The sequence below is a fragment of the Anser anser genome (genome assembly GCF_964211835.1).
Source record: "Anser anser genome assembly, chromosome: 2".
Classification (NCBI taxonomy): domain Eukaryota; kingdom Metazoa; phylum Chordata; class Aves; order Anseriformes; family Anatidae; genus Anser; species Anser anser.
This window is the reverse complement of record NC_139721.1, coordinates 119682621-119697675: the sequence shown is the minus strand read 5'-3', so window position 1 is coordinate 119697675 and position 15055 is coordinate 119682621. Positions and strand designations below refer to the sequence as shown.

At 40.8% G+C, this 15055-nt stretch overlaps 1 protein-coding gene across 4 annotated transcripts in view; it reads left to right on the top strand.

The window, feature by feature from the left end:
* Positions 1–15055, top strand: part of TGFBR2 (transforming growth factor beta receptor 2) — a 59144-nt gene that overhangs the window by 27103 nt on the left and 16986 nt on the right. For all 4 annotated transcript variants that reach the window (XM_083823181.1, XM_083823183.1, XM_083823182.1 and 1 more), the window contains 3 exons: positions 105–276; positions 1924–2114; positions 12974–13773. In XM_083823181.1, coding sequence (XP_083679307.1) covers positions 105–276; positions 1924–2114; positions 12974–13773 — 1163 coding nt within the window. The remainder of the gene's footprint in view (positions 1–104; positions 277–1923; positions 2115–12973; positions 13774–15055) is intronic.

Sequence of the window (15055 nt, the reverse complement as noted above, 5' to 3'; positions counted from 1 at the left end):
GAATGTTTGCTGCTGATGAAAACCATATCTTCGTAATGAGCAATAACACAATCTGATAATCTATCATTATTAAGTGTCCTTCTCTTTTTTTTTTCTCCCTTAAGCTGAAACTATGTCACCTATAGACAGAAATAAGGAAAATGGACTGCAATTGCCCAAACTATGCAAATTTTGTGACATTAAAGTAACAACCTGCTCAAACCAATATCAGTGCAAGAGCAACTGCAACATCACTTCTATCTGTGAGAGGAATAATGAAGTCTGCGCCGCTGTATGGTAAGTTATTTCTTCATACAGGTGGGGAAGGGAGCACAGCCTCATTCATCATTACTTGGTACTTTCCTCAATTGCTCTGATATTCAGAATCTCCCAGCTATTTCACAGGGCTCGGCTCTCTCGCTTCCAACTCGTATCTGTGCTCAGCATGCTGAGGGTTGCTTGAGGTTAACAACAATGCTCATATCAAATGTTCTGGGGATTTATTTATTTATTTATTTATTTGGAAGCCATTCTGTTCCAACATGTGCTGTTATTGGAAAAGAGGCATGTTTTTGCTCAAACCATTGAGCTGCATCTATCCACAGCACTCAGAGTAGAAACAGGTCTAAGACAGAGGAGATTGCGGTGGCATTAGCTGAAGAAAAACAATGTTCTCTCAGATTTCGTACTGAACTAGACTATATACACGTATCATAGCAGCTTTATTTATGACTTACAGGTAGAAATGCTTTCTCTTAATTGGAAAATATTCTTCTGTGTATGCGTTGTCTCTGGTGTAAGTGTTTCACTTTTTATGCAGTGTCTAAGTTCAAAGAAATCTGGAGCATGTGAAAATATTCAATGTAATATTTTTTGTAGAATTTGTTGACTAAACTTGCATTACTCTCTAAAAACTCGGGGGTTACCCTTCCATAAATGGCAAGAAAGAAAACCAGAAACACTCTTAATGAGTTCTTAAGTGGACAAATGAAACAGAACTGAGTACTTGCAACACTGTTGCTGATTTAGAAGCATGATTAGAACCACTTACAGAAATGCATGATTAATTAATTTTTTGAGGTAGTAGTTATGTCCATTGACTTGAAGAGATGTTCAGCATAATTGGACGTGGACACTGGAAATTCAGAATCAGTCCAATACGCCATTCCGTATTTGTCCTGTACTCCTAGAGTATGTATTCATTGTCTGTTATTGCCATACAAAGTGACTGTAGTGCCACTGAAGATACACTTTGACTTTTACATGCCAATTTATCTAAAAGACACATGAGTTGAGAATTACATTTGAAGTACTATTTGCCTCTAAGTCTTCTGTCCATGAAATAAAATCTATGGACTGAGACAAAACACAGGAATCTGGGCCAGATTATCAGCTGTAAATATTTCCCTGACAGTGAGGTCACTTTGGCTTGCACCAGTTTTGTTTTGTTTTTGTAAAAAACATTCTGTAACTCCTTCGGTGCAGAAATTGTGCTGATTGCAGGCCTCAAGAACAAAACGAAAATGTCTGACCCACTAGAAATTCCTCAGATTTTGAGGAAATAATTCAGTTTTTATCATAATTTCCCACAGATTTTTACTGCCTGCACAGTGACCACAAAAACCAAAAGTATGTTCTGAAGTTCACAGCAGTTCATTGAGCATTAGCTTGAATAATTTCGGGTGAGATTTTCAAAGGCACTCATTGGGGCTTAGTGGTAATACGATACAGGAATAGCTGTGCCATTGTAAAAATGCCCCAGTGTGGAGCAGCCCAGACAGAGCCAAATTTATCCCATTCAGGAAAGACAGAGAAAAACATACGATGTTCTTTAAATCCCCTTTGACTTCTCAAAAGAGGCAAATCTGGGACAGGCACAGGCCTTTCTGCTCCCTTTCTTAAATATTCTTGCTTTGATTTCAATTTTCTCTTTTTCATTCTTAGGAGACGAAATGATGAAAATGTGACATTAGAAACAATATGCCATGATCCCCAGAAACCTCTCTATGGTCACATGTTGGATGACACCAGTTCAGAGCAGTGTTTGATGAAAGAAAAGAAGGACAATGGGGGATTGATGTTCATGTGTTCCTGTACAGACGAAGAGTGCAATGATGTTCTTATTTTTTCTACAGGTAGGTTTAATAATTTACCCTGCATTCCTGGGCTATACCTTACACATAACTTTAAATCTGTCATACCAATGGACTTGCAGTTTGTGGAGGAAAACCTACAGTTGCTAGAGACTTTTTGGTCTCTTCTGAAAAGAGGAGCCCAAGGTTTCTTGGCTGTGGGCTTTAAAGAAGTTGGGGCAAATACTGATACTGGTTTGATCGTAGGTGGTAGACCCAGGACCTAATTCTATCAGATTGCCTTGATTTTATAAAAAAGAATGCGTTTGCAGTGAAAAGATCTGACTGTGTGTCAGCTGTCTGGAGTTTATATACAAAGCTAGCCACACCCTTGTGGATTTTGGCTAATTTGTTAAAAATTAGTCATGCTATAGCTGCTTGTCCTGGAGCTATACAAGCTGAATACAATCACTTTGACAAATGTGTGTCTTCTTTGTGTGTTTATGGGAACCGTTCCATAAATTCAACACCAAATTCCTTCATTCCCATCATCTGTGGACCCCCTCACACTTCCAGAGCAGCCCAAAAGGAGCTGTAGTGTAAATGAAAACATGGCCTTTTTAGCCTAACTCCTTTCACTCTCTGGAGTGGAGCTTTTCCTCCTAGGTCATGTGCCGTAAGCATTCTAGGTGACTCATGAAAGCTGTGCCCTGCATTGACATGTAGAAAGTGTATAATTACAGATAAAAAATACAGTGACACAAAACTTCATTTTGTAACTTTTCCAGTTCATTCACAAACACAAGCATTAACTCCAGTTGGGAGGGGGGAGAATTGAGGCTTTGTCATTCCCTTTTTATTGTTGTGGATTAGTGTTTCTTTTAAATGAAAACAGCCCCTTTGGGTTGCTTGCCTGGTTAGCCATGGCAGGAAGACAAACGATTTTTACAGTATCAGACATGCGGTTTCCTGTCTGTGTTTAACTTTGAGCAGAACATCACAGCCAGCTGGTCCACGGCTCCTCCAGACAACTAGATAATAGCCTGTAATAATTTTGCCTTTGGAATGACTGTCATCCAGGTCTATTCTGTACATTGTTCTTGCTTTTTTTTGTCTCTATATTTCTCGTACATCAGAGTAGTAAGGATTTTTTGCAGTATTTTTGCACATCTTATAGTTTTAGAGAGTGGACAAAAACTACGCTAAGGAAGCCAGTTCAAGCAGTGACTGTGCTTGTTTATCAGCAGAAATGGAGACAATAAAAAAAAAGATTGTAATATTTCACCTGATAATCACAGCCTTTCCTTTCAAGCTATTGCTGTAAAAGATCAGTGTTCTAGCTCTTCTTCCTTCTGAATGCGCACATAAGAAAAACCAGATTTAGTGGTTTTTTTTTTCAGTGTTTCTGAGGTAAAGAAGAAAATTGTGGGTAAGGCAGAGATTTCTAATTTCCACCAGAGGTTAGTCACTACATTCCAGTGATTCACAGCTGATCTGTTATTGCTTATAGAAGAACTGGCTTATGGCACTGTTGGCTTGTATCAGTCTTGAATGTGAAGGGTAAACCTACTGACTCTGTTTTTAGACACAAACATCTAAAGCTTTGGGGTAGTGGGCGGTATTGTGACTCACTGAAGTGTGGCTTTGGAAATGTTTGAAGTGGTTAGATCCAAATCAAATGCCTCTTTCTTGTATGGACTTTTTGTTTAAAATGCCAATCTGCAAAATAAACCAGGCACAGTCAGACATGTGCCCAAACATGCCTGTAGTTCTGCTGTGTCAGGGGGCTTCTGGCCCTGATGCTGAGCCCTGGCATTTCAGGCCACAAGCGGTTGGTGAAAAATATGCTCAGAATCAGTCCAAACAACATTCTGTAGTTCTTGGAGAAATAATATCCGGGAGACAGGTAGCCACTGCAAATCTGACTACCCCATGTTTATTTTTCAATCCTTTTCTTTTTTGCCAAACAAAATTGTGGGTGACTAGCAAACAACTTACACCCCTGTGGTGGAAAAACATTTCTCACAGCAAAACTCAATGCAAGTCTGTTCCAATTATTATTTATTCAAATGTCTAATGTCAGTATTACTGGAAGGTAAAACCAGGGAGCAAAAACACTGGAAAAGATTAGCCAAAAAGGGGGGGAAGGCTCTGGCTGGCCATGGAGCAGTTGGCTAGGTGGCAGACAGGGCCCTTGTCATGCTGTCATGGAAAAGATGAGTGCAGGACTGGACTACAACGGCTTTTTCCTCCCTGATGTCTAGTTGTGTGTGGTGGATCTTCTGCACAAAAATTTTACATTGGCATCTTTTGCTGGTCTGTCTCTAGCTGTTTGCACAGTTCCAGGCCTCCCTTGGTGTTTGGCCAGCCTTGTTCCTCAGCGTTCCCTTCACCACACCATCTCCCAGCCTCTACGCACCAGCCAGTGTCAGCATGACAAATCCTTAACAAAGTTTTTCTTTATTAACAGTCCTAAGAAATTTGGCTGAAGTCAAGGCTACCCAGAGGAATGGGACTTGTACTCTTTCCAGCCTTGTGACTGATCTGATCTCCATGGGCAGAGAGGACCAGGCACTCTCACTGCAGCCAAAGAAGTGGGATGCCTGCATGCTATGCAGTATATGACCTGTCTATATTGCAGTGCAACTTCTTCCTATTGTTCAGCCATCTGTATACAAAAGGGTGACCCCAGCACCAGAGTCTGCAGACAGAAACATAAATCCTTTAAATCACAGGATCGTGTATACTGTTGTCATTATATATGTTATTGTTATCCCAGGCACTGAGTTCAAATCCATCCAAAAATGCAGAGTTTTGGAAAGGCACAGCAGATCTGTAGCCCAGCTCTATTCAGTTTAAAGTAATTTATTTTTGAAAATTTGCACAGTGATCATTTTTCACCTTCACCTGCTTTGCTATGCTGTACAGATCTTCATGCACCTTGCAACCAAGGTACCTATGGGAATGTTCAGGGTAGATTGTTAATTCCTCAGGTACTGCCTGGTGGGGTCTTTACTTTGGGCATTCTCACTGCACCCTGCCATAATATGGGTTAAACTTTAGCAGCAATGTTTTATACAAGTATTAAACACTATCTGAATTATCCAATCAGTTGCTTAGAAATAGCAAAACTTCAGTGATAGAGATGACTGATGGGTCAACAGGAATTCATGAGAATAATGAAGCTAACTGGGGAAGGGTGTCAGAGGAGAGGAAGGTGTGCTGATAACAATCTTGATAATAGTTGATAATAGTTTTCATAAGTTTCTTAATTGAGGGTGTAAGAGATGTAAGTATTTGATTATTCAGTTGTGGCTGAGTCATTTGCCTGAATGAATTGCAGCCTATAGATGAGTATTGTGTCAAGTGCTGTGATTGCTAGCTATATATGGTTGTTACCTGGGACACCTGGTGTTGCTGCTGCCTGAATGACCACAAGCATACAGAGTGCCTCGTCTTGCACCTGGATGATAGGAGATATTGCTAATGTTTTAGAATTTCCTTAATTTGGTATCTCTCACTTGTCTCTAACATGTTGCCCCTGTCTTTTCCTTTCTTTCTCTCCTCTTCCTTTTCCTACTAGACTCAAAGCTTTAGTGATTTTACTTGACTACATAGGAGGATCTCAGACTTAAGAGCAGACTTAAGACCTGTGCACAAACAGCAACCAGGCCATAAATACTCATGTGATGAGTTGTCCAGTGCTCAAGGAACAGCAGAAGGGACATGATTACAGCTGGACTGCTTCCAAGTGGATTATAACAAAGGCTTTCATTAATCTGTTTTTCTGTTATCCAACTAACATGTTCAGAAGGTAACTGTCTTCCAGCTGCCCCATAAAAGAGGTCAGTAGCATTACATAACGTTGCACAGAGCCTCTCAACGCTTGTATATTGGCATTGTTCTCAATGTTTCCTCTTAGATATTTGCAGCCACAGAGTCCCACCCAAAGCTTGCAGCTGTATGTAACCCAAGGAGAGGCTGCTAATACTGAATGTGTGATTCACTTAGTGGGATAGAAAGGAAATACAACGGAAAGAAGCTAAAGAAGCCAAAAATTTGTTTTGCTCTGGTTTATTTATATTGTTTGCTTCCTAGGAAAATAACCACGCAGAGCTCAGTTACAGATTTGTGTAAAAACAAACTAGGCAGTGCTCTTCGAGCCTGGTTGGCATATTTGTTACAATTTGCATCACTTGAGAGCTTAATAAGTGTGGGAATGTGGCCAACCTTTTATCAGGTTGTCATGGAAGAGACTTTAATAATTACAGACAGAAACAAACTGTAACTAACACTGGCAACATAATATTTTGGGAAAGGTTGAAGGGGTGAAACTCAGGCTGAGAATAAAAATAGTGGTTAATGTGTGGCATCTGTTGGAACATATTGAAACTGGAGAGATTGATTTGTTCCAGAAAACCACCAGCAAACAGCAGCAGACACTTGAGTTGTGTAACTGAGGCACGTATCAGAAACACGGTCACATGGTGTAAAGTTAGAACAAGTCGGTTTTCGTATTGCTGAGTAGGAAAGCTCAGCTACAAAAGTCAAAACGCACAACGGATGCCATGTACACACAGTGGAGTGACCTGTTAGAGGGGGATAGATAAGAGAATGCATCCAGGGTGGGATATTTTAAACAAGTGGGTGCTGTGTCAGCAAACCAAGGAATTACACTTTTCAGCCAGCAGTGAGGGAATGAAACAGCAACAAACTATTTGTTCTGTCTTAGAGCTTGAGAGTTTCTTAACGCCCCCTGAGTGCTGAATAACATATTTGGCAATCAGAAAAATGAAACTCTGCTTACAATAGATAAAATATCCATTACATCACTCCTGCCTGGCCTTTACACTGAAGTGGGCCATCCAGAGGTGATCTATGACATGACTGAGATGCAGCTGTTCCATCAGGTGGCGGATGCAGATGCATGACTCTTACAACATGTAACTGGGTTGTGTAACTGGAGGTTCTCCTTGGTCATAACAGAGATGTCTGAGTCCTGATCACCCGATCACGGGTAGTCATGTGCTGAGAGCAAAGGGGAAAGCAGTAGTGAGTGTGCCACAGCTCTCCAAAATTGCTCGTACTGTTGCCTTACTAACCTCTCAGGAAAAGAGGTAACTGGTGGCACTGGGCACTGGCCTGCATAAGTGTGCTCTGAGGTCTGGATCCAGTCTGCCAGTCATGTACTGACTGCTGAGCAACATTCAGGCTGGCGAATAACCCAAATCCTAAGAAAACAAGTTCCCACACCTTTGGGCAAACATCCTTGGGGCCCAGATTCTGAGCCAGGAGGATGGTGGTGCTTTAGAAACACAGCTGGAGAGGCAGCTTCTAGAGAGATCTTTGCCTGTCACTTCTGCTCTCTCTGTGCTCCTCTCTCTGATAGGAGGCCAGGTAGACCTGCCAACTACCAGTGCTAGCCTCTGCAGAAGGCTGCTTCAGCAGATGCTGTCACTGGGCTTTTACGTGCCCTGACAACATCCTCTTTAGACTAAATATGAAGACATACAGCTCAAACACAAGTTACTGGCCTTGACAGTCTTGGTTTACCTGGTCCAAGAAAAATCTTGACAAATTCAGGAACTGGCTGCAAGAACTTAACTTTCAGGAAAGTCTACAAGAAATGCCAGGGTTTATTTTTCACTGGATAGCAACATAGAGTCTGCTCTGGTTTTAAAATCTAGTAATCTATGTCTTCTGCCATCAGATGGTTCAGCATAGAGAGGGAAGGTTGGAACTGATTTCCTGTCCCACAAAACTAATAAGTTTTTTAAAAGTTCTTCATCTCCAGCAGGGATGGAAAATCAAAATGTTTCCAGGAAACTGTCGAGATAAAAAAAAAAATGCAGGTTAGTTTGAAGTACAGCATTTGAGTTTGATTATTTCCAAATATTTTGTGCCAGCATTGACCATTTTCCTGAGAAAAAAGCACCCACTTTCCGATAAAAAAAAAAAAAAAATATCTCCCATGTGCAAAGCCGGAAAACCAATGCTCATAAAATTAGCAGAAGTTTCTAAACATAAAAGTTGGACCAACTTTCAGACGACTTTTGTTCACAAGACATGGGTTTTAGAGAAAAGTATAGGAATGTCTTGTCTAATAGAGTTTCTGTTTTGATGATCAACATTCCCCAAATAAAAATATTTTTCTGAAGATTCCCAAACCAGTTTAGTTCTAAAACGACCCAAATCAGGAGGGAGAGTGATACAATAAACTACAGAATTTCGTTATCACTTGAGGATTCCTTTAGAAAATAAATTAACCCAAACAGCAGCTCAGAGTCTGTGAAACTTCTCATTGAAAATGAAACGTTTAATGGAATTAATTTTCATCCAGGAAGTAGCACTAAAGAGATGGGCAGGCCTTCATATATTTTATTGCCTAGTCTCTTGCCCAGAAATCAGTAAGCACGTAAGGTTCAAGCTCACGTTTTGCCTGAATCAGAGTTGTCAGAGATGGAAAGCTCTTCCCGGAATCAAACAGAGCAGAACTTGAACTTGGAGCTCCCATACCCCAGACTAGTCCCCTCACTGGTGGGGATTTGACACTCATATCTCTTGCCAAATTGCAACATTTGAACAGAATCCTGTTTATGCAAAAGCATTCAAAAAGTGTTAGTTTTCATTCCAGCATGGAACTGAAACCAAACTTTGAAACCTCAGAGTTGCTGCAAAGAGGAGTTGTCCTTCAGTCAGCTCAAAGGGCTGCTTTGTGTCTCAGGAGCCTGCAAAATAACCGGACCGCAGCCTAGGTTCTGGGCCCAGAGTTTGTGACTGTGTGTTTCTGGAGACTTTAAGGCACTAGAGAAGCTTTCAAGACATCAGTATTGATAAGTTTAGCATGAGTTTTGCTCGTATGATACATATTCTTGCCCTGCTGTGTAGCTCCGACTAGCAGATGTATCAGCTGCAACTTCAGAAAGAGCACAAGCAGCAAACAGCATTGGAGTAGTTCAGTACCGTGTGCTTATGATGCCCTGTGCATTAGAGTGTGGGTCCTAATTTTACAGGCATTGTTTTATTTCTTGTTTCCAAAGTTCAGTGACACCAAGGTTCAATCAAAGGTCCAACCTAAAGAATTTGCGGGCAAACCAACGTTGTGCCTTGAAGCCTCCTGCTTGAACAGCGTTTCCATATTCCCTGGTACCTGAGCCCAATTCCCTAAAGGCTTAGGTAGTGCTAAGGATCATGCAGATGGCTTGTGCTTAGTTTAAGTCATTTACAGGAAGCTTTCTTTTAGCTAGACTTCTCTATTGTTATGCTATATTAATAGGCTCTTTTGAAGCTTGAGAAAGGACTGATCTGCCTGAATGATAGTTCTGGGTGGGGAAAGTTATTTAGGAGCATGTTGGCAAAACCTGAAAGGCTGTCCCATTTAACCATTTCCTTGCTTGCCTGTTCAGCCAGGCTTTGCTCATAACAGTGCTCAGAAAGAGGAAGTTGCACTCCCATTTTTGAAATTATGGTGCTTGAGTCATAGGTATTTATTATAAGCAAATGAATATATTTATTCTGAGATTCCTGCAATCAAGCCAGAAAATGCTGGCTAGCCACTATGCAAACATACAGATGCACTCTTGATTTTGATCCTGCCCTGAGTTGGAATGCAAATTCAACTCAGAAGTACCCCAAACTTAGCCTGTGCTGGAGGGGCTGATTTTGTTTCGCTCATATCACCAGTCAAAATCAGAAGTGGTTTCCTTGCTTTAACCAACCATTGGTGCCACCAGCTCTTCTTTACTGTTGCTGTCACCTTTAATCTTGCTGGCATGCAGATCAGTCCCCTCATTCTAAGCCCAGGATCCTGACACCCAGTTCCCCCTGTTTGGTGCTCATTCTTGCTCTTTCCAAGCTTTGAGTGAGACTTGTCTAGTGTCTTAAAAACAGAAAATGAGCACACCTTACATTCCTGCTGCTTTAGGTGCAGGATGTGCAGCCGCATGCTTTTTACCCCCTGCCTCCCTACTTCCTCCACAGGATGCTGCCGAAGCGGATATGTCACTTTGCAGCAGGGATGCAGGACAATACAGTGCTCAGGGGAAGTGGTAAAACTGCTCAGCCTCAGAGCAGTTTTTTCTGCTTCTGTTTTTATTATTTTTTTTTCATTCTTTTCCAAATGACATTTGCAACATCAACAGTTTCTGTCTTCCACCCAGCAATCCCCAGTACCCCAAGCAGAGCTTTCCCTTATGCAGAAAGAGGAAGAAATAAAGCGTCTGTGAAGTCTGCTGGAGACTTCTCAGCTGTAGGCCTAAGTAATACAGCCTGCACTCAGACATATAGGAATGACCAGAGACCCTCACTGTATCCAAAATGGTAAAGAAATGGAGATTTTGGATGAGTTTCTTCTCCATTAGATCTACATATGCACCAACTACCTCTAGCTGCTTGGAGCCTAATACATCTCGGGGTGTTTTGTTTTTCCCTCATTTAGAAAGACATCTGTATTTTAAATATCCGAGCTACATACTGCCAAGTGGCAAAGTAAAAGGGCTTAAAGTGTTCTGAAGAAGCACGTACACCACATAATATAGATTGCAGAGGATGATATATTGCTCAGTTGCAAGAGCACAGTCCAAACTTCAAGTGTTCTTTTTGGTGACCAAGGGAAAACAACAATGGAACTCATATGAGCATTTAGCTCATAAAAACTATTTTATCTGATTGTTACAGATCACAGTTGCGTTTATAAAATTGTGGCCTGTTCGCAACAAAAACTCAGAGCAATCCTACAATGGTCAGTCCTCTTCCACCAGCGTGTTTCCCTAGTTCTTTATAAAGTAGATTTTCTGAGAGCAAAGTATTCATGTGGGAATAAGCAATGCAAATATTCTGTTTACTGACAGTGACATTGGCCATTCTAAATATAATCCTCCAGTAAGGGCTATAAAAGTGTATTTTTTTTTACCCTCTTCAACAAATTGAGAAGTAGAAGGGCTGCCTGTAATCTGTGATTATACATTTAAGTATAGGTATGTTACTAATGTTTTGTTGCCAGGGAAAATTGCTTGAGAATAAGGATATGTGATTTGCATAGGTGTGAAAGAAGGGTTAGGCTTAAAAGGTTAATTTGCATGAATGAAATAAATTCATGTCTTTGTTGGTGTAGCACGGGTGCTGCTAATGAATGCCACTAACCTGTGCTAGCTGGAAATGTCAGTTCTAGAAAGACACTTCCTCTTCCTTGAAACCCTGTGAGAGATGGTAGGATTGAGTTATTTGCTCTACACTGACTGATGAACCTTTCAAACAGAGGAAGCACATCCTGGTTCAGGATTCAGGCCTTCTTCCAAAAAAAGAACATACTCTTCAGATGTCCTGTCACTTGCCTTTGAATAGCCGGTGTCTCCTGCTGCTTGCCAGCTAGCTGTGCATTCAACATAAAAGTGATTATAAGTGAAACTGAAGGGTCAGAGGCACTGCTCATTCTAATACCAAATCCTTTCCCCCCACCCTTTTCAGCGCTTCTCCCTTAATTTTGAGAGACTTTTCTCATGCACCGCATAGGGGAATCAGAGGCTTACTGTTGCTGTAGTTAGTGACAATTTCCCTTCAGAACGTAGTAAACTTTTTCATGCTGACTTATTTGGCTCAATGCACAGGACCTGAGTCAGTGACATGGCTGTAAGCATCCACCAGTGTCGTATCGCAAACACTAGCCACTTGCTTAACTTCTGTTACAGTGTCAGTTTTAGTCCATTCAGGTAAGACCCTCAGGGCTTCTTCCAATTAGTGACCTCCACCGTGGAAAAGTAATGCAGTACATTTACTGTGACTCAGAGGAAGAAATAGGCTAACAGAGTATGTTTTCCTCATGCAATCAAACCAGGTTCAGTTAAGTTCTGATTCCCTTTAGTCTGTTTTAAGAATAAAACCATTTTCTTTCATACTATTAATTTTCCCTAAAACATACCCCAGATTGAACTAGTAGGGTCACTTCTAGGGGTGTGAGGGCATCTCAGAGAGGAATATGTTCCTCTCTGTTCCTAGAGCATGTCCCTATTCAATAATATGTCTCCGTTGTCCTTTTATTCCCTATCCCTATGTACTTTACCTAACAATATGGTAATGGGTTTACATCCACTAAGGAGCTTGGAATGAGCTATCTACGGTTTTCTAACAAGGCAGCCAGTGTAGAGCCAGCAAGTGACACACACAGGAAGTTTTCAGTTACATAAATCCATGCAAAAAGTGCATGGGGGATAGCAGTTCTCAGATGTGCCATACATGCCTGATTGTGCCTAAAGGGTTCAAACACCTGTGCACATGCAGGTGTTTGAATCTGTTGTAGTAATACTTTCACATATATCAAAGAAAGAGAATGAGTTTTGTTTTTTAGATTCATGTGCAGGCATATATTTTGTGCTTGAATATTAGCAGGCATTATTTGTGCATGGATAGGCTTCCTGAAGATGAATTTATATGGATCCTACTGAAATATACTGGATCTGGCATGGTAACTGAACAATTGGGTATTCGTGTGCTTCATTGTCTATTTACTTATCACTCCAGTTCTTTGGAGAAAAAATAATGTTTTCTTGTAATCATTGGTTAAAGGGGCAGAAGAATACATCACCAGAGTAAGTGCAGAGGACTTTGGCTATTGTCTTCAGGAGTGTGAAGGTTTCATCCATAACGTATTAAAAACTTTGGAGAAGAACAAAGCTATTAAATTACATTAGTTTCTTGTTCATTTAAGTCTGGCTCCATATAAAATAAGCAGACAGGGAAGTCCTGGAAGCCTATATGCAAAAGAACATTTAGAGGCAGGAAGGTAGTGATAATTTTTATTATTTACTGTTAGTGGAGGAAGTCATGTATTGCACACTGGATGAAAATTGTAGGTTACTGACAACTTCCTGTATACACAAATCTATGCCGTCATTTAATGTATGCCTTCCTTCTGCTCTCTTTTACAGATGACCCCCATAAGCCAGAGGAAAAAGATGAAATTTCCAAAGTCACAATCATAAGTCTTGTCCCCTTACTGGTGATTTCTGTTGCTGTGATTGTTATCTTTTATGCCTACCGCACTCATAAGAAGAGGAAGCTCAACAAGGCGTGGGAGAAGAATGTTAAGCCCAGGAAACATAAGGACTGCAGTGACGTTTGTGCTATTATGTTAGATGATGACCGTTCAGACATCAGCTCTACCTGTGCCAACAACATCAACCACAACACAGAATTGCTGCCCATTGAGTTGGACATTGTTGTTGGCAAAGGAAGGTTTGCTGAAGTGTATAAAGCCAAACTGAAACAAAACACATCTGAGCAGTATGAAACTGTGGCAGTGAAGATCTTCCCCTATGAAGAGTATGCCTCCTGGAAAACTGAGAAAGACATTTTTTCAGATGTAAACCTCAAGCATGAGAACATCCTCCAGTTCTTAACAGCAGAGGAGCGTAAGACAGATCTTGGTAAACAGTATTGGTTGATCACTGCCTTCCATGCTAGAGGAAACTTGCAGGAATATCTCACGCGGCACATTATCAGCTGGGAGGACCTCTGGAAATTGGGTGGATCCTTGGCCCGAGGGATTGCCCACCTTCATAGTGATCACACACCCTGTGGTCGCCCCAAAACCCCTATTGTGCACAGAGACCTAAAGAGTTCCAACATCCTGGTGAAAAATGATTTAACCTGCTGTCTCTGTGACTTTGGGTTATCCCTGAGGCTGGACCCTTCTCTCTCTGTGGATGACTTGGCCAACAGTGGGCAGGTAAGTTAAAAGTTTGAAGAGGTGTGGTATGTGATGTAACAGCTGGTGTGTCCATTCCTGGGGTGAAAAGAGGGGATTAAAAGATATATGCTGCCATATTTACTTAAAATCACCAAAAATAAATGTGACTTTTTTGTATGTTTGTTTTATATATATAGAGAGAGAGACGAATAGGCTTTAAATTTAACATTAAAGCAACAGTAAAAGAAGTGCAATGAAGATTTGTTCTGATCAGAGAGCTGCATACGTATATGATGCCACCATCCTCTCTATACATTTATATTGAAACAAGTATGAGCTTGTTAGCTACTGTTTGTGGTGCTGCTGCAATGCACACACACGATAAGGATGTGCTTCATATTCTGAGGTTAAGCCACAGTTTTCAGGCCTTGCGGCACTATGGTTTTATGTGAACAGACCCACTGCTGATGTACCCCAGCATATGTGAAGTCAGTCCTCTATGTCCTCAACAGGCATAGGCAGATAACTGCAGTGATAGATAATCACTTTAAAAGGCCAAAAATAAACCCATTTAAGATTAGGGGACTTTCTCCACATGCAAGAAAATGTAAGAATGTCAAATAAAAATAATTGCTCTGTCGTTGCTTTTTGAACTAAATAGCGTGGATAAGGCTCATCTACTTCACAGACACGCCACAAGGATGTTTGTGAATACTTTGAAGATGATTTTTTTCAAGTATATCTCTAAATATTGGCTCTTCTGATGAAAAATCCTGTAGTATAAATTCAGGCCATTTGTTAAGTGAATTAATTCCTAATTATTAATTCCTAATTATGTACTATTTATAATTATACATAGGTCCCATTCAAAGCCATTTAAGCTGCCTTTTACTTTGCATGGAACTAATATTTTGGTTTAGAGAGTTTTCAGGGACAGCTCTTCAGGCAGCAGTGCTCTATTGAGTTCATGGGAGCTTTGCTGTTGTTTATCAAATGAAGATCTTTCTCTTTGAAATTCTCGTTAGTATGAGGAAACTGCCCTGATCTCATTTTGAAAGGGTTTATTAACCACAGTCAGGAGTGAATGATAGCCAAGGAAGGCATATTTAAAATAATATAAACACAGCTCACAATCACATACCATTTTTCTCCAGCATGCCAGAGCTTTTTGGAGTCCGGTGAAGTCATCCCATATTGACAGTGATAAGACTGGTTCTGTTCGGAGTAAAGTGAAAACAGTGTTTGGCAGTGTATGTCAGGGGCTCTGAAACTTAACCCCACCCACCCCACAGAGACTTTGCTTAAAGACAGCCCATATTTC